Genomic DNA, 24,985 nt, shown 5'->3' on the forward strand with positions numbered 1-24,985 from the left:
TTTTTGATCTTTTAAAGCTGTTTTGGATCCCTCCCCTTTAAAAAAAAAGTCTCATAAAATGTTTACAAGTCTTGTTTATATTCCCATAACATTTTTCATTATACTGTGACAGCTTCACTGAAAAATTATTTTAATTATCTCAAAATGAATCGCACAAAGAGGGAATATGAAAATATAAATCTTATGTCTGACTGTACTTTAATTGCTTCAGCTAATGAAAGAGGCATGAGATATCTACACAGTGTGAAAGCTAAATTGGATGAACAATATAACCAGTATTAGAAATGTGCTGAATCTGTAGTACTCACTCTGCTTCAGTGGGATGATATGGGGACTGTACCTGTTTTGCAGTGCTTGTTTTCTGCTTCTGATATGGCAAGCTAATTTCAAAGGGAAATGGTGTTGAAAACACCTAATAATTATCTGTTCTGTTCTCCAGGTCAGCAGCATGGAGACGTTAATGAAGAAAGCAAAGTAAATTTATGTTCCAGAAGCTGTGGGCCCTCTCCTCCCAAACTATCCACAGGAGTTCAGTTACGTGAGTGGTTCTTCTGTGTTCTTCAGTGTAATGTGGGCCAATGCCTCGTATATGTTATTAAAGCAAAATGTCCATTGATTATAATAAGAAATTTATTCCTAAAAAAATGTGATGAAGCAAGATAAAAATGCGCACCAGCAGACAACAGAATAATTTTAAATATATATACACACATAACAGCTCAAATCTGTAGGTCTAATTAGGTACTGTCTTTTCCTACAGTTGAAAGTTTTGCTTCATCAGTTCCTAACCTTGTGATCTTTGACTGAATTTTATCCAAGACATTGCATACAGGCATCTTACTTTTACAGACTTCTGAACTTTCAACTGTTTAGAAGTTATTGGTTGAAAGTGGTGAATTCAACAAAGAACAAGGGTATGGCAGAAAAGCAGTATTTGAACTGTTTGTCAGTGACTCTTCCACCAACATAATGCAGGAATGCTGCAAGGTTATTAACCAACAAATCTCTCCTCTGTAATCTAAAAATAGCTCCCAACTGGGTGCCTCAGTGAAATGCTATGTGTTATAAATGGCAAAGCTGATTTCCAACTTACAGGGATAGTGAGGAAGGACTGCAAGAGCTTTGATATTTAACAGAAAGGTAGCGGACATGTTGCCATACACGTAGCTAGCTCTAAGTAATTGTTTTCCTCCCTTAGATTAGATGCTTCTTATCTTGTGATAAAGTCACAAGTAAAAATCCTGCCATTGCTTACCATTGTCTTTATAGGGTTGGGTGTTTGGGTTTTATTTTTCTTTCTTTTTTTTTTTTCAGATTTGGAATAATAATCTGTAATAATCTTTAAATCTCAGAGGGTTTTCCCTTGGTTCACAAATATTGTACTGAGTTGTAAATCTGTGTGATTAGTGACAGGCATTAAGGGAACTCGCTGACTCAGAAATCAGTAATGATTAGAGGAGGCTTTCAATTTGATCAGATCAGCAGTGACAGGACATTTTTGCCATCTGATGGCTGTTTTGGGTTCATTCTGGCCCTGGATGCTTTGAATTTGTATAGCACATTGTGTCTTCTGCTAGGATGTTTTTCCTTCTGTGTTTTCAACAGTCAGTAATAGTTTTATCCAGTGTAGCAGTGGGCCAGATTCGTCATTAGTGTAAATCAGAGTGATACTATACTCTCTTATGCCAGCAGTTCATCTGATTGCATATATCTCTAATACCACGACATGGAGGTATCAAGTCAAGACTGGGAAAGTTTTTCTGGAATACCTAATCTAGTTGTTCATGGGAGAAAAGATGTGGACATTTGTAATTAATGCTGTTTTCTCACATGCAATAAAAATAAGCAGGACAATCTCAATTTCTCACAGTATATAAACCAGCATAGCGCACTGTGTGTGCATGGTATAAAGTGTGTTCGTACGCAGCTATGTTATTTCAAACTGTTAATTATTTTTCTTCTAAGAACGTCTTTCCTAGTTCCAATTTCTTTGTCTCTACTCACCACCTTGTGATCCAGCATTCTGTCACTGTACTGTATTGCGTTAACCTGTGTTGGGCAGGGTGATAATCTGACTTCTTGTCAATATGAACACCCTTGCTACGGGGGGCATCATTATCTTCCTGTCTTCCATGGTAATGTGATCCTTGGGAGTAATCTCTCATATGCTACTGAAGCAGTGCTCAGGTTGCTAATGGACTTTCCTGTTATTTTGTTGGTTTAAAAAGAAAGAAAAATTTAAGCATTATAAATAAAGTACATACATAAGTCAAACAGACAGCGGTTTCAGGGGTTATGTTGCAGATACCAGTTACACATACATATCAGAGAAACTAGCTGTTTTTTACCTTATTGTGTGAATATAAGTAGATTTTCCTCAGCTGAACATCTACCATATTGAATTTGTTCCAAGCTATTGATTCGCCTAAGGAATGTTCCACCAGTGAGCATCATTGTCTGTATTCTTCTTTCTAAATATTTAAACTAACTATGCATTATTACATACTCATCAAATATTTCAAGGCTTTATAGTCTTTCTAGACTGTAGTTTGGAACAAACAGTTTGAAATTGTGTACTCTTGCTACTAATTCTGTTTCACCATAATTGATGTTAAGTGTTTACTTAGCTCCCTCCAGTGACTTGATGAGCAAATAAGTCCGTTGTGTGTTATCATTCTAGATACTGCAAAACAGGTTACCCCAAAAGGCAAGTTCAGTTCTTTAGATGAGATTATATGTAGCATTCTGCAGCATAATGAGTAAATACTATGTGCTAAACCCATTGTAGCATATAATAAATAAAACATCTGAAATTTACCATAATTCCACTGTTACTTATTATTAATACTTTCTTGTACTTGGCAGAATTAATGAGTGAATTTCAACATTAAAGGGGAGTGAAAAAGCTCCATGCTTCTAAAAGAGAATTATTTTTAGGAGAAAAAGGAGTAGGTTCAGAATCTGAACTAATTTTGTAAGCTCTATTGAAGATGCTCCTTCAATCTTTGTAATGATATGCAGAAAAACAGTAGCTATAATCAACTATGGAAACAGAAGTATTATACAGTGTATCCTGAGGAAGATCTGTGTGTTTTTACTAATGTTAGGTGGAACAAATTTAACTGAGATGGGGTCCGTTTGTGAAAATGGTACCAAGAACAAAAAATACAGTTGCGAGCTAAATTGAATCAGGAAATAGTCATTGGACTGAAAAGCTACGGAAAAGGCTGTGCAGTTAAATTGCTATAGTATTTGTAATAGGAACAGGAAAAATGACAGTATAAAGAAACCTGATTAGATGCTTGTAGTTCCATTGAAGAAAATAGAAGGTTTGCAGCTGATTTCAGCTGTACCATGATTTAAATATGTCAGAATGAAACTTTGGGATAGTTTCTTTGAGTTTGTGCCTCCATCACTGAAAATATGTCATTAAAGACTTTAATTTTAGAGGACTGCATTTGCAGTGTGAAGAATTATTTTTTCACATTTCTTAATACCCCACCTCAATTCCTGAGGTATTTGAATCAAAAACCAAACCAAAACAAAAAGCAGTGAAATTGCTCTTAATAAGGTTCTTTATGTTGAGAGACATTCTCAGTGGTTATAATTTGTTATTTGTTTTACTGTGGCATCTAGGAGGTCCCCCTCAGGACTCAGCTACCACTGTGTTAGGCCAAAGCCCTCATGATATAGTGCCGGCTCCAAGGAATTTAGAAAATATGAGAAGTCAGCATAACACTTCATGAACTGGAGTCAGGCTAAAGGCAATGCCATGATTGAAATACTGGCTCAAGCTGTTGGCATCTTACTTTAACTAAAAAAAAAAAAAGGGAAAACACCATCACAAATGCAAGAAATTTTCATTTTTATTTTCTTCTTCACTACTCTTTTCTATACTTCACATTTTTCTCCTCTCCCCTACACCTTCCTCTGCCCTCTGTGGAAAAAGCAATGAAGGAAACAGAAAAAGAAAGAGGAAGAGGGAAAAATGTGAAAATAAATTGTTATCTTGAAATTATAAAAAGATGCCAAAATTGCTAAGAAGGAGAAATAATGTTTTCATGGGAGTATAACCTTTGGAAAAACACAGTTTCAAACAACTCCAATGCACAGAGGCTGATCTGTAGTAACAAGCCCGATGTGTACAGCTGTAGGGCTGGTGCAATTGTGGTTCAGCGTATGGTGACACACAGCAGGCAGAACAAGAACTATTCCCTGACCAGCTAGAAGGAAAATGTTTCCCAGTATGTTTATAGTTTGGAAGTACCAAAGCCAGTTTTAGGTGACAGAAAAAAGCCACTGAGTATCTTCTACAAAAAATATGCACTTTCTTATGGAGTTTAGATAAAACAATTTCAAAAAATTACTGAAGAAAAATTAATTGTCTGGAAGTAGAATATCCTGAAATCTTGGGACTTGTTCTTTGTTTCTTAAGGGTAACATTGCAACAGTGGAAGAGTATGACTATTGCATGAATGTTAATTGATTCAGTGGGATTTTCTTCTGTCTGTTCCTGGGTGGGGGGAAGTTGTGTGTGTGTGTGTCTATAAACTGTGACCTCCAGTTCTGCTGGAAATATATTTATTCATCATTTAAGGCACTTATTTGCCATGGGCCTGCATAAGTTTTACCCAAGTTGAAACATTGTCTATCATTTCTTGTCGTTTATACAATCTGTAGCAAATTAGGCAGGAAAAGGTGCGTCAGAGAAGTTGGCTTTGCACTGGGTTGTGATCATGATGGGAGCACTGCTCATTTGTATCTCTGGTTCCAGAGTGAATTGATTCTGTGCTTTGTGTTCAGTTGTTGTTCTTGGAACTAGGGAGTCTATGCAATGCCCAGAATATCTTCTAGTTTCAAGCTCCCTACAGTTGCTACTCCTGCAGCTCAGTCTTCACTACAACTGTACAGGACAATGGCTGCCACAACCACTGTGGTCTTGACATATTTGCTGCCCCTTAGGGGAATGTTGAGGACCTCTTTCTTCTTGCTTTCTAGCTTCTGCTCTTCTCCTGTCAGTGTATTTGTTCAGGCAGGACACAGCTGATGCTGCATTGTACTTCCTCACTCAATGGCAGGCCAGGGCCACAGAGGGCTCATAAGTATGCAGACAAAGTTCAATAATATGGTGGTCTAATCTATGAGGCATGAGCCTGAAAATCAGATCAGTGATGAGGTAGCAGAACACTGTGGCTCAAGAAGGAAGCCATTGTCTTCTGTACTAGTTCACACTGTAGCCCCAGGACAGGTGGTCTCATTCCTGGGTAGAATAAGGAACTTCACAATGAATGAACTCCTCAGAATAAGGAAGCTCTGTGGGCAGGAACACCGTTTATGTATAGGCAGGTCTGGATCGATGATATGAGAGCATAGCCTTTCAGTCAGCAAGTGAAGAAAAATAAAAACTGGCCTCCAACAGCAGAACAAACTACATCTTCTGTGTATAAAAGGGCATAAGTGTTTTAGTTTCTTTGGCCAGTGAGACAGAAGATTTTTTTATATTGAAGTTGTTACAGAAAAGAGTTTAGTTGTTTGGGGTTTTTTTTGTAGGTTGTCAAATTAGAAATGTCACCCATCTGGAGTAATAAGTTTTGATCACCAAGTCAGAATGTTGGAGTCTTTTTGCTAGGTCCTCTGAAATTAGAATGCTACTCTGTTGCTAGGCTAGGTCCCTCTGAATCTGAGTTTGTGCTATTTATGTTATGGTTTGCTCATGTTTAATAAAATATTAAATCTCCCTTTCTGGGCAGAAATGAACAGATGGGGAAATCAACTGATCTGATGAACTCTGTGTACATATATGCAGTCAACAAATAATCAGAAAAATAGGAAGTATCATGCTCAGATGTTACCTATTTAAAAATATTTATAAAATCACATACTAACTATGCTGCCAAAAGGGTGGATTGACTAAGGAAAGTTTATTATTGTATGCATTATTTATCTGCTCTTTCATTCACAACAGGTTTAATTAAAAAACCGCAGTTTTTCTAAATATTTATTCAGGATGCTGTTATTAAATGTAAATGTGGCATTTTGCATAACATCAATGTTAACTTTTTGGATTAGAATTTTAAAGAGAAGTAAACAAATCATGAGTATTTCTTAGGAAGCATTTATGTGCTTTTCATTTCAATAACACCAAGTCAGCTGGCAAAATTGTGTAAAAAATAAGTATCTATGAGAAGTAAGAAATGGCTCTGGAGCATTTTCAGAATCTCTTTGGCATGTTTAGTGTTGCAAAACCCAGCAAACCGCTCACACAAAAATAGCCTGAACACAGCAAAAGACTAAACCCAAAATAATCCTCAGCTGATAAAGTAAACCTGTATAATTACCTAGTTTAGCCATTCCCCAAGTAGTGACTCATGCCAGTGTTACAGGTGAAATGTCTCACACAGCAGAGTCCAGCACCTGGAGCAGAGTCACCAGCCTTGGGGAGAGTGAATGAGCCCAAGGGATGTGTGAGAAAACAGAGGCATAGGGAGTGAGGTATTCCCAGCCATGGCTCCCAGACCAGGGATGACAGAAAGTCATAATTCTGGATAGCTCTCATACAAGTAGGGGCACTTTAGGTTGGTGGCTATACTGAGGAAGCAGGCCCAGACAGGGTTCTTTGGTACAGAATTATATCCATAGAGAAATTCAGGGCAAGAAGATGCCTAAAAGGAGTCAAAGTGGCTCAAGAAAGTGCTACAAGAATACTGCAGCCCACTTGAGGCCCACATAAGTTTGGCTGGATATTCCCATCAGTTTAGTAATGGAGGTCTCAGCACCCAGTTTTGCTTCTGGAGTTTCCCAGATGCAGTTCGAAAGCCTGACCTTGTGTGAGTCTCAAGGACACAACACTCACAGCCCTGTTGAGTACTTAGGACTATAAAAGGCACAGGTCCAATGGAAGATACGCAATCCTATGCATCACTGGGTAAACTATGTTTGGAGGACTGTGAATGAAAGAAGGAAAACTGTGTTCAGAGGACAGTCCTGGAAAAGGTATCTACACAACCCAAACTGCATATAATATTGTTTCTAACCTTGAACAAGAACCACCCACAATTGATTTAACACTGGACACAGCTGGAGGCATATAAAAGACATTTAGCTTATCTGTGTTTCTAACTTCTTTGCATCAGCCCAGCAGTCTTTTACTGAAAGGTGATTTCCCCACTGAATGACAATCAGGCTATATTGCTATTAATAGAATTGAAGAAGTACACATCTGCTCTACCCTCCCCTCTTGCTGTCAAAGCTAAGCACCTAGGAGACAGCAAATGTTTCTGTTTATTAATGGAAAAGTACCTGGACAGACCTCACTTGTCCTGGGAAGGCTAAAAAGTGGGCCACAGGCACTTTCAAGATAAAAAAGAAAGCCTAGATAGAAGGCAGACAAAAAACAGTTATGAACCAATACAGGAAAAATTTCCATTGCCTGTCTTCATCCTTGTGAATTCCAGCCAAGACGAACTTTCAAGACAGCTTTACTCTGTCCGTTAGAAAACCTGTGATAGAGGAAATCTGCAATTTTCCCAGTCTCTGGACTTATAAAAGCACAGGAGTTTCTGGGGTTGAGAAGCTGTCTTTCCTCTCTAGCCTCTCTAGCCTGTCCCTCTCCAGATACTGTCTGCGCTACCCAACCCTCATTCACTGATAGGGTACCTCATTTTGTGTATGCAAGGAGAAAGAAGCCACATGGAGAAATGTTATATAAAAAACCCTGAATCTCATTTAATGATAAATGTCTAGCCCTTCAATAACTCTTTCCAGAAGCAGCCTTCGGAGCACGTAACAAGTGATGCCATTATCATTTGGAACAGGGAAACTGAGGTAGCACTTTGCAATGCTTTCATACAAAGTTGTAAGTAAAGTCACAGGGGCATCATTAAAAATTACCAGGCATGATAATTACTGTTTATTCTTTGTACTGCCTGAAAGCGATAGTGATGAACAGAGCTCTGTCTGTGTCTGTGCAAATACTGGGTGAACTTACAAATGCATTTTGAATGCATTATGCATGATGATTTGATTTAAGGGCAATTTAATGCTTTTACCAGCTTCTTCAGCCTGTCTTGACTAAAGGTTCCCTGACCTTCCTGGGATAAGTAGGACTGCAAAGACAGACAGAAGTTATATGTAAAATGTCAGAAAGTGTTTCATGTGCATATTATCCAAAGGCTCCCGTATTATGTCTCACTTGGATAGAACAGAGTTTGCATTCCATATACTGCCAGTCTTAGAAAGGGCTTAGATTAATGCACAGAATGTCCCTTTATGAAAAGGGACCTTGTGTAAATAATAAAAAAAATTACCCAATACAGAAAATGCTGGAGTCTGTTAATAAGTGAAAGAAAGTGTGAGAATCCTTTGTCAAAAATACCTCAAGAAATAGCATCTCATATGTAATTGTTTTGTTAGTATACAGATTCCTTTATTAGTATATTGATAAAAGTTGGTTAAACCTCAGCTCTCATCATTAAAACACTCTCATTTAAACATTAATGTAGCTCTGTGTAGTTCTATGCTGGAAAACTTCCCAAACTTTCAGGCAAAATATGACCCAATGAGTTTATGAGTAACTCTGTGGAATGTATCTGATACCACCTCATCTAGTCTCTCTGTGCTTGAGATACCTTGGTGCCATCATAACCCTGGCTTTTTAAATAACTTTGAGTAGGCGCGGCATATATTACAATAGCCAGAAAATTAAATTTGCTGAAATGTGAATTTTCCCTTTGGTGCTACCCCCAAAGTAGTTCACTTCAGTCTTGTTGCAGCTGGCTTTGTGGAGCCACAAATTGTCCAGAGATGTCTCACTTGCTAAACAGCCTCAGAAACATGGCTTGATAAAGGCTACTTGGGACCTTACCTTGCAATACTTAAACACAACTGAAACTGTGCCCATGCGAGGGGGCTGTTGCATCTGGAGTTGAGGACTGTACCTTTTGATGGAGTAGAAGATGTCAAGGTTTTACTTCCTTGTCCACTCCATGATTCGTGGTCAATTTTTTGGGCCAGACAGCATCCATGTGAATTGGTTTTAACTATATTTCTGGCTGTTGGATAAGAACCATTAGACAGACTTGCCAGAAGCCAAGTATTATCAAATGCTCAGAAAGATCTTAGGGTATGGGAATGATTCCAGTCCTTCTGTGAACTCTTTCCTGCACTTTGAACAGACACCTCAGCACTTTCTACATTGCTGAGGAACAGAATCCTTGAAATGGCTGGAATGGTGCCTGTGAGTTCAGTGCAGATCTTCTTCTCTAAATGGTGTCTTTTATACTCTAAAAACACTTAGCACTGTTGTAGTTAGCCTAGTGCATCCCAAAACAAGTGTCAAGCCCCTATAAATTACAGAGTATAAAAGCTGTAATTTTCCCTATTCCCCATGGACAAAGTGGAATTCATACATGACATTATTTTAATGGAAATCTCTTATTATATTCCTTGGTGAGGAGGGAAAAGGTAGAAACTATCAGAGTGGCTAAACATTTCTCCTTGGGCTTTTACATGTATGTTTAAGTTGATTTTTCATTTCATTTAACACAAATACTTTACAGTCCAAAGGGAAATTACTTTACATCATATTTTCAGTAATACTGTCTTCCAAGGACTAATTTGTTACATACAGATGTTCCAAGGTGGAGGTGAAGAAGGAATGAAAGAAAAAGAACAAACTAAACTTCAATAACAGTTTTTAAAGAAACAAAACCTTGAGGAGTATCATAGGAATTAGCCAAGTCTTCTCTACTGCCCACTAGGCTAAGTGGCAGCTGTTCCGCCTGCTTGACTCATCTGGGAAACATTTGTATTTGAATCGTTTTCACAGTATTTATAAACCTTCCTCAGAAATAACCATTTTGTGGCCTATGTCACGATACCATTTCATTGCAGTATCCACTGCTTTTTACATTTTTAAATGAGAGCAGAATTGAGCTTAGTGAGAATATTACAGTGGTCTTTATCAGACTGTTCGGGATGAGAGTTGTTGCCATTAGGGATTACATCACTGTTTTAGGCAAATTGTTCCAGATGTTCTGCTCATTAAGAATACAAATTTTTTAGAAAAATAGGACAAAGTAATGCTTTGAAAATCATGGTGGGCTCCAGACAATTACTTTATTCCTAAATGTACGTTTTATGGAACTTGCAGTTCCTGAAATAGAGTAAAAAGGGGAAATTAAAGGAAGAAGTTCCATTTTAATAGGCACCTATCCAGCAAGAAGTTGAACAATAAATTTCTCATTGTTCTCACTGGAATGTGAGCTGAAGACCTGGTATGTTCTCAATGGAGGGGGAAAAAAGTCTTTAAAAAAGGGTTTGTCTATCCTTTTGTATTGCTAATTGGAATTTATACAATACATACACCTAATCAGGCTTGGTAAGGATGAAGCTGAACAGATGCTTCAGAAATCAGAATTTTCTGTGCATCACAGAGGTAGACAATTCTTAAAATCACTGGAATGTATGAATGGTCTCATTGAAGTTAAAATGGTGTGTAAGAGTATTAAAATTCAGCCCAGAGGACTGTATGTGTGAGAACCCAATTCATTCAAGTCTTGCTGTGCCTTGCAGTATTGTTTCTCAGAGTGCTTACAAGCACATTTTCCTTTCTAAACATTTATCATCTGTTAGAAATTATTTGAGAAACCATAGTTTCATGTACAAAAATTCTTAAATAAAACATGGGATTCCCACATTTGAACATATTTTCCTCAATTCTGCACTAAGAGCTGTTACTCAAGGAGATCCGTTAGTTACTATGCCTCTGTCCAGACAGACCCTTGTTTGTACCAAAGCCATAGTGAACACTGACAACTTCTAGTCCATTGAAACTACTCATTTTTCCGTATAATTATTTCATGCTGGATACAGGTCTTATAAGAGTAGCAGGTTTCACAGGCACTGAGCACAAGTAGTCTCTTTTACAGAATTGTCTGATAAAGGACCATATTAAATATTATGTTTTGTATTAGGAAGAAGAGCCACAGAGAAGTCTTTTGTTGATGCTGAAAATCTTTGAGGTTACTATGTTTTTACATTCTCACAGTCAGCTCTGTTCCTAGAAAACATTTGTACTTCCAGTATTTCAGTCAACTTTGTGATAGTTCAAATAATATATTTCATGGAATGTATTTTACTTGCTTGTTTACAGGTACATGCATGCAATGGATCTGATTTTTTTAAATGGAATTTTTTTTTTCAGTGTTTTTTGACCACTTGAGATACTAGTTAAACTTTTGGTGGATTGAAACAAACAATAGGTAATCAAGAAGCGCATATGATAGAGATGTAGAACAGCAGAGGAAAATGTTTAATTTCAACAAAATTATGATTTGTGGGAGGAAAGGAGGGGGGAACAAGAAAACATTTATCATGTGAACAACTAATATATCAAGAGAAGAAGGAAATAATATAATCTGTCTGCAAAAGCAGCAGTTTACATAATTTACAGTGATTTTTTTGGGTTATATATGATAAACCTTCACTAATCTTTTCCAAGTATATACAAATATACATAAATGTTTCTTCTAATTTTCACATGGCTTTAATAGAAACAAAATGAAATCCAGCCTCCATAACAGCATTCGTCTCTGGCATCCTAGAGAGGTGGATTATATGGGCTAAAAGCAGATTTTGAAAAGCAGTATGACCAGTGTGAGTGAGGTGTCTTAGTACCATTGAATGTTTGTAACCTTCAGTACCGAGACATCTGGCCCTCATTGTGCACAGGGCAATTAGTATAACTTGTTATTAGTGAAATCAGTGATGCCTGTGAGAGTTACAGGGAGATTTAACACATTTCAGAATCTGAGCATTCCATGTCATTTATCCTTAAGGTGCTCAAAGAGTAATGAAGAAATTAGCGCACTGCGTGGAGCTATGCTTCTTTTATACATTCTACATTTACAGCTATTAATTCCAGCTGAATTCCTGTCAGCAGATATAAAAGCAGATATATCAGATAGCAACCCCCCCCCCCTACCTCTACAGCTATTTTCAATTATGATGTAGAACTCAGAGGATAATAGCCTTGATGTATTTCCCGCTTAATGAAGTAACGTTCCTGTCAGATGGGTAATTGCTGCAGCAGGGCTCTGTTCAAAGAGTTGTCCTCTCTGCTCTTATTCTGCACTCACCACTGTGATACTTCAGCTTCTTGAAGTTTAGGATGTTAGTTTCCTTTTGTAAGCTGCAGTCTTAATGAGGGCAATTGCTCCATGTTGGCCAGCACTGGTTATTGGTAACAGGCCCTATATCGCAAGTATTCTCTGTGTGATCCCCACTGACGTTACTGGGGCTGTGGGTAGAGTCTGTTAGATAACACAGTTAAATGGTGAGACTGATCTTGCATAAAGTAAATTAAAGGTTGAATTTCCATTTTATTTGGTGGCCACAGGGTAGAGAAGAGGTAGTGGCATACAGTACTGCTGAAACCTGGAATCTGAGGTGCTAAGAGCACTGGTCCAGCAGCATTCTCTCTGTACCTGTACTAAGTAAATATCTATCATTACTGCTGAGTGTGTACCAGGAGCACTCAACAGTCTTGTCAGCACTGTCCCACTGACAGAGTTCAGTGATCCCTCCACTAGGGAACTGTTACGGTTCCTTATCAGTCAAAGCTGAAACAAGAACCAGCCAAACTATGCCAATATTTCTACTTTTGTCACTCTTCTGCTACCTGCCTCCAAGCTGTATCAGGGCCATTAGTCTGAACTGGTCCTGACACTGCTGATCATGGGAACTACGAAGAGCGGCCAGGATGAGTCATAGGTCTACTGAGAGGAAACGGGTAGCAGAGAAACATGGGGTTTGATCTCTCTTTTTCCTGGTTTCTTCTACCAGCCTGTCATTGCTACTGATGAGTTACAGAATTGCTGCTGGAACATATTGCTGCTATTGTGGTGAAAGCAAGCCCTGTGCAGGTTGATGTCCAGTCCATGTGTTACAGTGTAGCACTCAGACTAATACTGGGTAATTGGAGTGGTTTCCTATCAGCCTTCTGGCTTACATAGTGTAGAAAAGGCAAGTGCCAGAGACTTGTAAAGCCCTGTGGGTTATGGTCTGCACTCATGTTAAAACATCATGATCAAACCAGCTGAACAGAGAAGGTATATATTCTTTTTGCACCTACACATACATACACACATATACATAGGTGATGGAGGACATGGACTAGATGTCTTGTTTCAGACACTCTACATAGCTGTTAGGCTTCGCAGTCACATTAAGCTTTGGATGGAATGGCATGCTCACTTCCCCCTTATGCTCTCACAGTACTTTCAGGACTGTCACAACAACTGAACACTTGAGGCAAACATTGGCAGAATTTATTGAGCAGAATTAAGTCCATAATTAAGGCTTTTCTACAGAATATTTCTAATTGAATGTTAGAAAACTGGAGATCATTGACAGTTACATAAGCAAATGACATTCTTTTGTAAGCAAGTCAGGGGTTAACCCTCTTTATGGAGTTTAGGTTGAATCCAGTTGACATTTCTCGGAAGGGAGAAGAAAAGGAGAAGTTTGAAATGTATTCCAAGAAAATGAACTCCCTTCTCTTCCTTTTTTTTTTTCATTCAAATTGATGCATATTTGGAGAATTTTGCTGATGTCGTAGCCAACTTCAATGACCTCTAATGGCATGAGGAACCTTTGTTGATTACGTGGCTAAAGAGACAAGGCTACTTCCCCTTTGATTCAATTGCTGGCTGTAATAGTACATGCGTTTGTGAATCACGAACTGGATCTCTGCAATTTACCACATTTTTAGTAATTTCACTGATGATGAAAACAATGTGTTCTATTATTTGGAGAAAGAAACCACTCTGTGCTCCAATACTGTGTACATTTTAGATGATGCAGACACCTGAACTCATTTTTTCCCCAGCATCATCTGCCACAATGCTCATTTCCACAACAGCACTGGTTCTCTGGAATTGGGAGACTTGTCTTAGTGGAGCCTTTGGTTTCTATAGAAATGGGCATCATAGGAATGTGTAAGAGTGATTTCTCTTCCTCTTCTGGGCCTGTCCATATCAGCCCCACAATCAAAAATTGAAAACTGGTCATGGCAGAGTGTAAACAGAAGAAAAGAACCTGTATTTAAGTGATCCTTGAAGAAACTGATGAGTAAACATGTACTTTCAGGATCAAAATACACACTATAGAATGTGTTTAAGAGAGACTGGATAAAAAAAAAAAAAAAGCCATAACCCCCCAACTAATTCCGTTTTCTTCCCGTCTGTCCCTTGTTTAATTCTGGCAATCACTGCATGCTATATATTTCCATTTCAATGCATTATTTAATGATAAAGGGAGTTTAGAGAGAGGGAGTAAGATAGTTTCACTTGGACAGCAATCAGAGAGAATCTCTGCAAACATCTGGTTCTGTTTAAGACTTTTAAAAGCATTTAATATAAAATGCTATTAGAAGGTAGCAAATGAATGCTGAGTGTTCTCACTGTGTAAGCAATGCTTTTTTCCCTCGTGGAAGTTTGCATACAATTGAACCTGAGTCAAGTTTGTAGATAGGTTTCACAAAGATAACTTTGCATTATCTAGTGTGTGTGAGAGAGACTTGCAAGAACAGTTAAAGTCATTAAAGACCTCTTTAAAAAAGAAGTTCAAAAGACGGTAAAGTCCAACTGGATATGTTTCAACCAGCTGGATTTCAGTAATTGAATGAACATAGTTGAACAAGTAGTTATAGATGAAAAGAGAGTAGTGAATGAAAATGGAGACAATGGAAAATTCATGACACAATGGTCTAGTCTTTTTCTCATTTGGAGAGGACTCAGTAGATAACTTGGAGGATTGCCTGTGTCTTTGATATTCTCATATTAAGTGATATGCTCAAGTGATAACACTGAAGAGTATGTTTTTAGCACAATTCATTATTAATAGCCCATTTTTTATTGTCTTGAAACACTTCAGTCACATTTTTTATTCACTAAAAATAAATGCTCCGAAAGTTATAAATAGGATTAGTATCACAGCTGCAAGTAAATGTACTTGATTTAGAGCTTATATTGAGTAATTGCAAACTTATAAATGTTCATTCATAGAGGAAATAACATTGTCCAAGAATGAAAATTGCACTTTTGTACCCTACTGCTCAGGCTTTCCTGATTTGCAGGTCAGACGCTGTTGATGTTTGCTGAGCAGGCTGTAGTCAAGGTAGTCTTTGACTACCCTATAAGGGTTATTCTTGGGTCAGGTGTTCATTTTATAAGAAAAACTCTAAATATATCAAAATAGACCAAAGACAGTCAAATTCCTCTCATTTTCAAAGCAAGGAACTCAAAAAAGTACCTGAGGCCTGAATAGGAAAATACATTCTGTGACAACTGTAAGTGTATGAAGTGTGGAAAACATCCAGTATGACTTTTCTGATACATATGAAGGCATACAAATTTGAGGGTTTCTTCCAATGCTTGGGCTAAAAAATGTAGGGTTTTCTGTACTGTGACTATTTGAGATTAGCCCCAAGTATTGAACTGATATTATATAGTTGATACAGGACTCGCTCTTCCCAAGCAAGTTTAATCTGAACAAAGCGACTGAACAGGCTGAGCTTAGAGAGGGGACATTTTAAAATCTATTTTGTCCCTAGAATTACTGTTAGCTTGCTGTTTTGTGCTTCCACCCCAGATTTCATGTTTCTGGTAAAGAGTCTGATCAAGACCTAAGGATGGGGCTGCAAACAAAGCAGTTTTGTTTAATCTTCTTTTAAACAGCCACTGTAAATAAGATTGTTTGTGAAAAGAATACTCAGAATAAATAACTGTACCCTTTCAGGTTTAGACGGATCACCAACCTTGGTCTAAATGGACTAGCAGCCTTTTCTTTCCTCTTTCACACCTGATTTTCTGACCACAGTAAGCTTCTTTCATTAGTTCTCACCTTCCTGAGGTGTTTTATTTAGAACTAATTAGTATCTAAAAGTGGCCTAAATGAAGGTTCAGCTTGTGGGTTTATTTGTGCTGGTGAAATTGCACGGCAGAAATATACAGCTGCTTTCTACTTAGCTAGATGAAAGATGTGGGGCTGGGGTTTTGCTGTTGAAGTACAGCCTCAGCCATTGGCCATATTTACTTAGCATTTCCTCATCTAATTTAATTGAGATTTTATTTTGCAGTTACTCAAAGCCTAAAGTGCCAAATCATGACTTTGTCACACAATCCAGTAATTTTCAAGGAAACAGCTGCAATATATAGAATTCAGCTCCATGAACAATGGTAAAAGACAAAAGAGAATTTGTATTCCAAGCCTGAAAATGTAGATACATCATAACTGTCTTCTCTTAACAAGGGCATAATGTGTTTTCAGAGTATTTACACAATAGAGCAACACCACCTTTAACTGGGCAGGAAAAGGAGTCTGTATGCTACTTGTGATGGTACTGTGAACCCTGAGAGCAATAAGTTTGTAACACAAGAAATATCTGATAAGTCACCTAGCTTGGTCTACTTAAATTTTAGACTCATGAATACTAGGAATAGGCACTTTTTTAATGTTTTAAGGTAGGGCTAGAGGGTGAACACAGGCATCACAGTTTGCAGGACACATAGCATGGCAGACTTTGGACCCAGTTGGGCACACACTAGTAAATTTCCTGGGATGGTTTAAGATACTTTTCCATTCTCCACCTCACCTTCTGATGGAAGTCACTGAACCTGTAGCAGGAAAAGCAGGATGGGGATCATGAGCTTGCGTTTTAAATCCTCAGTGCAAAACAAATTTCATGGTCATGGAAGGCAGATATTCAGGTCCCTTGTGTTACCTCTGCACTGGGAACAGTAATGGTCATGAGCTTGAAAATGTTAGCCAGGAATGGTGACTTCTTGAATCTTCTTGAAGCTCAGAAAGATAAGGTAAGTTACATGTGTCAGGGCATTGACACTTGTTCAGGGGACAGGAAATTTTACTTCTAACACATGTTATACATGCTGTGTGGATGGTGAATACTAATAGAATCAAAGCAAATGGAGTAAGAGGAGGGCTGAAAACAATCTTCCACCTGTCCCCACTCACTGCTCCTTCCCATTCTGACACTGTACTTGCACCGGGTATAATAATAGAGTATGGTACAGTGTCTACCTCAAAAATGCCACCCTTAGACTTGAGTCCAGCTTTGCCCAGGGCTCTATTTTGAAGATGAAGTTGGAGGCAGTGGTTCACATATAGTATTGCCTTAGACATGTGATCTGTCAGTGGCATTATGGCTGTTCAGAGGCAGAAGAGGAATTGTTATCTCTCTTATGAACAAGGAATGAAAGCTCAGAGGCTGAGCAATCTGGCATATGTTGTCTTGCTCTTTCCAAGAAAGCAAGCCTTGATCCATCGGCCAGTTCGCATGGGGTCAGCTCATGCTCACATTGCCTAGGTTCTGAGAAATGAACTTGAGACAGCTAAGCTGGGATCCTCACTCCGTCTGATGTGACATTCATCTGGCCCTTTGCATTGTTTCCCTTTCTTGGTGTTCTTCTCTTAAGGGCTCAAATACTCAAAGGCATCTGCTGCAGCAGACCAGAATGATTTTTCACAGCATGACACAGTGAGCTTGGGCTGCATACCCTTGGGTATGCTGATGTGGCCTGTAGAGTCTTGTAGGGTGACAGCACTGCCTGCTGGATGCTGTTGGAGAATTGATGCTGGTGGAGGGGAGACAAACCAGGTATGGTCCATGTCCTAACTTGCTACTTATCTAGAGCTAACCCAGTAGTGAACTATTCTGTGATACAGTTTCCTCTTGGGAGGAGCTAATCAGTTTGCTCTGGAGGGCAGCCCAGAAGTGAAAAAGAAGGTACACAGTATGGATTAGCAGAGGGCCAGGCCCAGGTGTGAAAAAAAAGCTGAGACCAATTGACAGGAATTCTACCGTGAAGTCAGCATATACCATGGGTTCCAGATCAGTATATATTGCCATTCTTCCTTCCTACCTTTGTAAGCAGGTAACATGTCCTGCCTCTCCTGAGTGTTTTTGTGTATAGTATTGCCTCAGTATGACCCTTTCTATTTAGAAAGTAACGTTGCACCAGAAGAAGCCAGAAAATAGACATGCTTAAGTGCTACTTGCAGGCGTTTTAGAACCATTTGTTGAATGCAAAGGATGTCTGGATATACTGATATTTTAACTTTTACTGAGATGTGCTCAGAGAAGTGACGTGACCCAATGTTCCTGAAAACCTCTTATTGCACATTTCTGACTGCTCATATTCACATTTTTTTAAGGTAATAATCAGACAAGGTGTAGGGTGCATCAGGAGCTGACTGTACTAAAAGGTGTTTGAAGCATAAAGTGGCACTCTGGACAGACTATGTTTTTGTTCATTTTTAATGCTAACCACGTGAGGAGCCTGGCAGTTTAAAAATTGACTATTTACTCATCACATGAAGCAAATGTATGGAAGTTAAACTGTGATACTTTGAAACTGAAGTACATTTGTTTGCCCAACATCTATTGTACTGCTGTAGTAAGATTTGCAAGCTTTTCAGAAGTGACAGAAAGGATTTGCAAAAGCATTGCTACATTTGAAGTACTTAACTAACATCATTTTAAGGCATTATGATAATAGTGTTGCTATTTAAAGGCATCTTGATTTTTTTTGTTAAAAATTGGACTGATTTTATGATATTTTTCTGGAGAGAATGTGGTCTGATGTTGGTAATATGGGAATAATAGTGAGATTTGACTTAAATTTAGTATTATCTATCTTTATAAGTAAACCTATCCCTTAAAGTATGCTGGAGCAATTCAGCAGTGCTAAAGTACCTTGTGAATGTCTTGTCTTAGACGCTTTCTTAGGTGCACTTTGTCTATATCAATATACTTGCTTATCAACATACTCAGCCAATGGGCCGAGGTCAACTGTATGAAGTTTAACAAGGCTCAGTGCCAGCTCCTGCACTTGGGTCACAACAACCCCACGCAGGGCTACAGGCTTGGGGCAGAGTGGCTGGAAAGCTGCCTGGTGGAAAAAGACCTGAGGGTGCTGGTTGACAGTCAGCTGAACATGAGCCAGCAGTGTGCCCAGGTGGCCAAGACGGCCAAGAAGAGCCTGGCTTGTGTCCAAAATAGTGTGGCCAGCAGGACTTGGGAAGTGATTTTCCCCCTGTACTCAGCACTGGTGAGGCCACACCTCGAATATTATGTTCAGTTTTGGGCCCCTCACTACATGAAGGACATTGAGGTGCTGGAGTGTGTCCAGAGAAGGGCAACAAAGCTGGTGAAGGGTCTGGAGCACAAGTCTTACAAGGAGCAGCAGGGAACTGGGGGTGTTTAGTCTGGAGAGAAGGTGGCTCATGTGGGACCTTATTGCTCTCTACAACCACCTGAAAGGAAGTTGTAGACAGGTGGTGGTTGGTCTCTTCTCCCAGATAATAAGCAATAGGACAAGAGGAAATGACCTCAAGTTGCACCAGGGGAGGTTTAGATTGGATATTAGGAAAAATTTCTTCAATGAAAGGGTGGTCAAGCATTGGAACAGGCTGCCCAGGGAGGTGGTAGAATCATCATCCCTGGAGATGTTTAAAAAAATGCATAGATGTGGTGCCTAGGGACATGGTTTAGCTATGGACTTGGCAGTCCTGGGTTAATGGTTGGACTTCATGATCTCAAAGGTCTTTTCCAATGTAAATGATTCTATGATTCTATGTTTCTATGATTCTACTTGTATGCTATGCTGTTCAGAAAAATTCCTCTTATATATGAGTGTAATTTATACTGACAAAACATTGCACACACTTACACACACCTGTGTCCCTTGCACATGCACAGACACGCATTGAATCAGCCAGCCCTGTCAAATGTACTTTTGCAGGCAACAGTTTGTCTACTTAAGTGTCTTTTGCTGGCACATTGTATCCGGAAGGGATCACACCTCTGTGGACTCTCAACTAGTAGATCCAGACCAACAAAAACATCTAATGAAGATGTAGTTGTGTTTAGAAATACTGTACTGCACTTCCATGATATAATACATAAGTTTTCTACAGAACCAAAACCCATTTGCAATTTAGTAGATGTGCAAATATGCATTTTATTGATTTTTTTTAAAATGGGAAGAAGAGAAACCTTAGAAGTCTGAGTTTAAATTGCCCTTAAATGAAGCCATTGCTTTTGGGCTGGTTTTACTCTCTCTGATCCTCTCAATGATTGTAGTCAAATCAATATTGCTAAACATTTGATTTCATGTAATGCAGACTAAAGTTTCCATCTATTTAAAGTCTTTAAAGTCTAAAGAGACAGCTTAGGAGATAATTAACTGAAGTATCAAGACAATGAAAAAAAATTTATAACAAATTACCTTTACACAAATTACTGATGAGAGTAGTGATTCTTTACATACTGCTTGGTCTTCAGGCCATTTTCAGGGAAGGAGAAAGGAACTCGCATTGACTTGTTTGGTGGTGGGAATCCAGCGTTCCATAATGAAAGTAGCAACTTGCTACAAGCTTGATAAATTAAGCTAATGACATTCAACTTCCTTACACAGCTTTACTCATAGAAAAACCTCAGTTGTCAGGAAATTGCATCTCGTTTGTTACTTGGAAAGGGAGTCATGCCTTTTGGCTTTAAGAAATCACATGGCCTTGGGGATCTTTTCTGTTAGCTCAGTTGTGGTGGTGAAGACAAATTCTACTAAACTCTGCTTAGATGTTTAAATGATTTTAACTCCTTTGATTTCATGGAGCCATAACCATTTTATATTAATGCAAAGAAGTCCAAAATTAGGTTCTCTTTGTATTGCACCTAGTTTCATATGGGATCATCATGCAATATGAACCATGGAGCTACACTGATATGTGGGATGGCACAGGAAGGCCACATATTGTAGTATTTTCTAGCACTTCACTGAGGGCTGGTCTTGAATTCAATGCCACGAGAACTGTGTGAACCAACTGCACTTCATGGCCCTGACTGTTATTTTGTTGTAATAGTATGTTCTGGCAAGGAACAACTATGCGTCTGACCACCAGCTATCAAGGGGTATCCAGGAGGAAGATGAAGGGAATGCAATCTATGCAATGAATTCCATCACCAGTAAGGTACTCCATAGAATTCCTTGAAAAGAACATTTAGGAGGTAGGCAAGGGGACTGCACAGCATCTTATGTGTGAGAAACTTAATATTTCTCTTAAATTTATATTCTCCTTTGCCTACTGCTTACAAAAAGTAGATCATTCCTAATAAAGAAATGCTGAACTGATACAGTTAGAAACAGTTTTCTGCTTCTAGTTGTCTGGATTAGTAGCGACAGATGTGTTATCCCTGCAGGAAAACACAGAAAAAAAAATGATGTCACTCATTTTCACAACTCTGTTCTGGTAAAAACAACTGCTTAACCTGTAAGAACACAAAGGCCCTTCAGCTGAACCACAATGACAGCCCTATTGCAGTTACAGCTTCATCATCTGTGCCTAGCTCGCAGTAAAGACCAGCATTTGCCCTCCTGGTCACAGCACATAATATGTGCTCTTCTATTCTGGATTACATGCACTCTGGAGTTTATTAATCATAAGGAAAATTAAGAACCTAATTAAAACTTTCAAGCAGTTAGTGTTACATGGACATATAATCTGCTTGTGTATACTTGTAAGTGTAAATATATAATTTTAAAAACACCTTAAAAGCATGAAGAATAAACCAATGGCAGGAGTTGTTACAGCTGGAACAAGTTTCTGTCTTTTTCTGTAGAAGATTTTATTTTGCTATTTTTTAATTCATAGTTTCATTTAACATCTTAAATGGAATAAACCTGAGTATTATACATGGCTGGGATTAAGTAGGGAAAAAAGATCTCACTTTTCGAGCCTTCACTGCTGCTGAATGAATATGTGAACAGGTAAATAATGGAAAAGTATTTCTTTTGTATTTAAGCCTCATCCCTTAAGACTCTGGATGGTTCCTTTCAGTTTTTCCCTGCAGATCATGTTTACCTCAATTTTTGACAGGTCAAAGCACAATGTCTTAGAAATAAAATACACAAAAAAACATGTGTATTGGAAATTTATATGATTAGTTGTCAGCTGGTTATTGTTCTCAGTATTCCATAGTTTGAATTTTGGAATTTTGGAAACTGTGAGCTCTCCAACTTTGGGTAGTCTGTTAAAAGGTGTTAAAAGACTCTGGGCTGCCTACTTCAAGGCTCTACTGAGAAGCAAGGAGTGTGGAAGTGCTTAGGCTCCTCATGATGGTCAGGGGGCTCCGTCCACACAGCTGCCAGCTTTGTGCCAGTGAACTTGGAAGCCTGACCTCCGGCTGTCCTGGAGCACATACCAGAAAGCTTTAGTGTCCCTACCAGACTGTTGTGGTCCTAGGAAGGGTTTGTAGGAACTCTGAATTTGATTTATTGGCAATTTGTGAATCACATATGTTTAGAGAGCCATACTATGTGTTTGCCGTGTTGATAGCACTTTGATGAGTCTATTTTGCTGCATTGTTTCTATAATTTCTGATATACTTAGCAAACTCATTAGGAGGACTGAGAAATATCAGCACCTCTCTTTCCCGTTTCCACCTGCAGGTGCCCCAGCTGTGTGTAGATAGCTTTCTGTCATGATTAGGTTGTGATTGCGCAGCATTTCCATTTACGCTGGTTCTGCATCTCTCCATGGTTTAACTCTTTAACATTAATTCTCTAAAATAATTAATGGGATATTTTTAGGGGTTTTTTTTCCAGTTCTCTTCTGTTCCCAGGGAGACTCCTTATTTAAAGGTGGCTGGAGAAAATCTTTGAGTTTTGTAGCACAAACTGAGGATATATTTCACAGCACCATACAGTTTTGAATCAGAGACAGAGAGTTCTGGCAAGCTAAACCGTTTTCTAAATAACTTGGACTCATGTCTTTTTACAGTGTGACTGCCACACATTAGTCTTGGGCCTTTAAAAACTTTGTGTATCCCTTCAGCCACAAAGCATTTGCACTCAGGCTTTGATGGCAGAGAAGGAAAATAGCATTGTCTATTTTTGGTTCAAAAGTAGCAAGTTTCTGTGGGAGCCACAAAGGAAGCTTAGATTTTTTTATTATGATGATTTTTTTTTTTATTTCTCAGCTTGAAACTGCTTGAACTTTATTACAGTGCTGTGTTTTGAAACAATAGCTAATCATTCATCAGAACTCCTTGCAGCAACCAGTTTTCTATATCTTCTAAATGTATTTTTTACATTTTAGCCAGTTTCTAATCTAATTTCCACATCTCATTTTCCTGCAGCACTTACCTGCTCCAGTGAAAGTGTTCAAGGGAATTCCATAATCATTAACTCTCTGTCTGCATTTCCATGATGACTCTTCTTTCCTAGAAATGGAGAGAGGACTGCAAAATTGCTGAGGGTCCCTCATTTTTTGGGCTACAGAAATTAGTGTGGAAACATAAATAGTAGTGCTGGTATGAACAACCCAGGAAAAGGAGGTAACAATGTTAGCACATCCTCAGCTTACCCTGGCTTCATTGTTACCTACTTTTGTATCTGCTACCAAAATAAAGTGGGACAGATTTTAAAATTACATCAGGCTGATGTGACATGCCATTCGTATCATATTGTCATGTCAGGGATGATATCTCATAATGATAATAGGAAATAAAACTATCAGATAATGTTGCTTGGCAGCTATAACACTTACTGCATTTCAGAACTAGCCTCCAAATCTATTTCACAAAAAACAAAGTGCCTTTTAAGCACACTGAAGTAATAGTTATAAGAGCAGGCAAAGCCATGGAAAATTTGTTTTCACATCATTAGCACTCTTACTTGTTTTTATCTGTCATCTGCCTCCTTCCTCCTTTCCATTTATTAACACATGCTCTTATTTCTGGTTCAGGCATGTTGGAAGTTCCCTATATGAAAAGGTTGCACTGCTAAACTCACAGGAAAATCCTCTATCCATTACCTTTTCATTAACTGATGATTGATGATCAAGGGTTATGAAATTTTGCTTCTGATCCCAGAAAAAAATAATTTCCTCCCTTAAACTCACATACCATAAAGAAGACCATGACTGTTTATGATGATGATTACATTAAGATATTTTCCATGTATGCTAAGGCTTTTTGTAAAGCTGTGTGTAAACATATATGTCATTTATGCTTTAGAGAGGCAGAAGATTTTGTTAATTCTTACAGCTGACAAGAGAGTATTAGACCTTGAACATAAACTGAAATAAATACGTAAATATTTAATATATGAAAGGGCACCTGGTTCCTGTTCACAGAGTAACAGGAGCAATTAACTTGGGTCACATTTAAGTCTTAGTTCAAAAGGTTTTAAACTAACTAATGGATATATTTTAAGATTAACTATCCTTACATGACATTTATGAAGTCAGACTTGTTTTCCAAGACATTTTCAATGTTAATCTTTAACAACTCTGAAACTCGGGTAATATACTAACGTAAACATAATGTCAACCAATAGAATAAAAGCAGTGAGTGTATTGTGGAGTACCTAACTAATATTTATAAATGAACGTTAGGAATTTTCTAGTTTGAAATTATTTTTAGCTAGGATTTCTGTATATGACCTCTATCTTGTCTCCAAAGGGATAGAGAAAAAAATAAGTATAAGAGCCAGTAAGTATTTAGTTTTGCTTGAACGGCTATGAAATAAATGGACCTTAAGGGCATTAAATAGGTATATCTCCTTGATCTGGCTTTGCAAATAACTGATATTTTCTATAACACTTTCCATTTGGCTCTGTACAGGGTTGAACAAATTAAAACGCAGGCATTTGACTGGACTCTTTATCCACAAGTTTGTAGGTTAAAGATAGCTTTTGAAAGCTTGCATATCCTCCAATGAATGCTTGGGAATTATGTAAAATTTCTAAATTAGAGTAAGCCTCATGTCCAGTTTCAGGAACTGTTCTCAGTGTGTAGAAACACAATTTGGAAGCATATCAAAAGTCAGTTCAGTCAGTTTTAACAAATGAGGTCTGCAAACTTTCAAAGAGCATTTACTTGGTTTTCCAGTTGACTTGTCTG

The 24,985-nt window shown here is 38.3% G+C and overlaps 1 protein-coding gene across 1 annotated transcript in view; it reads left to right on the top strand.

The window, feature by feature from the left end:
* Positions 1–24,985, top strand: part of CABCOCO1 (ciliary associated calcium binding coiled-coil 1) — a 207,172-nt gene that overhangs the window by 10,959 nt on the left and 171,228 nt on the right. Inside the window, exon 2 of the mRNA XM_080402738.1 lies at positions 440–533. Within this exon, the coding sequence (XP_080258864.1) occupies positions 483–533 (51 nt within the window). The 5' untranslated portion in view covers positions 440–482. The remainder of the gene's footprint in view (positions 1–439; positions 534–24,985) is intronic.

Source organism: Falco punctatus, assembly GCF_963210335.1.
Source record: "Falco punctatus genome assembly, chromosome: 9".
NCBI lineage: Eukaryota > Metazoa > Chordata > Aves > Falconiformes > Falconidae > Falco > Falco punctatus.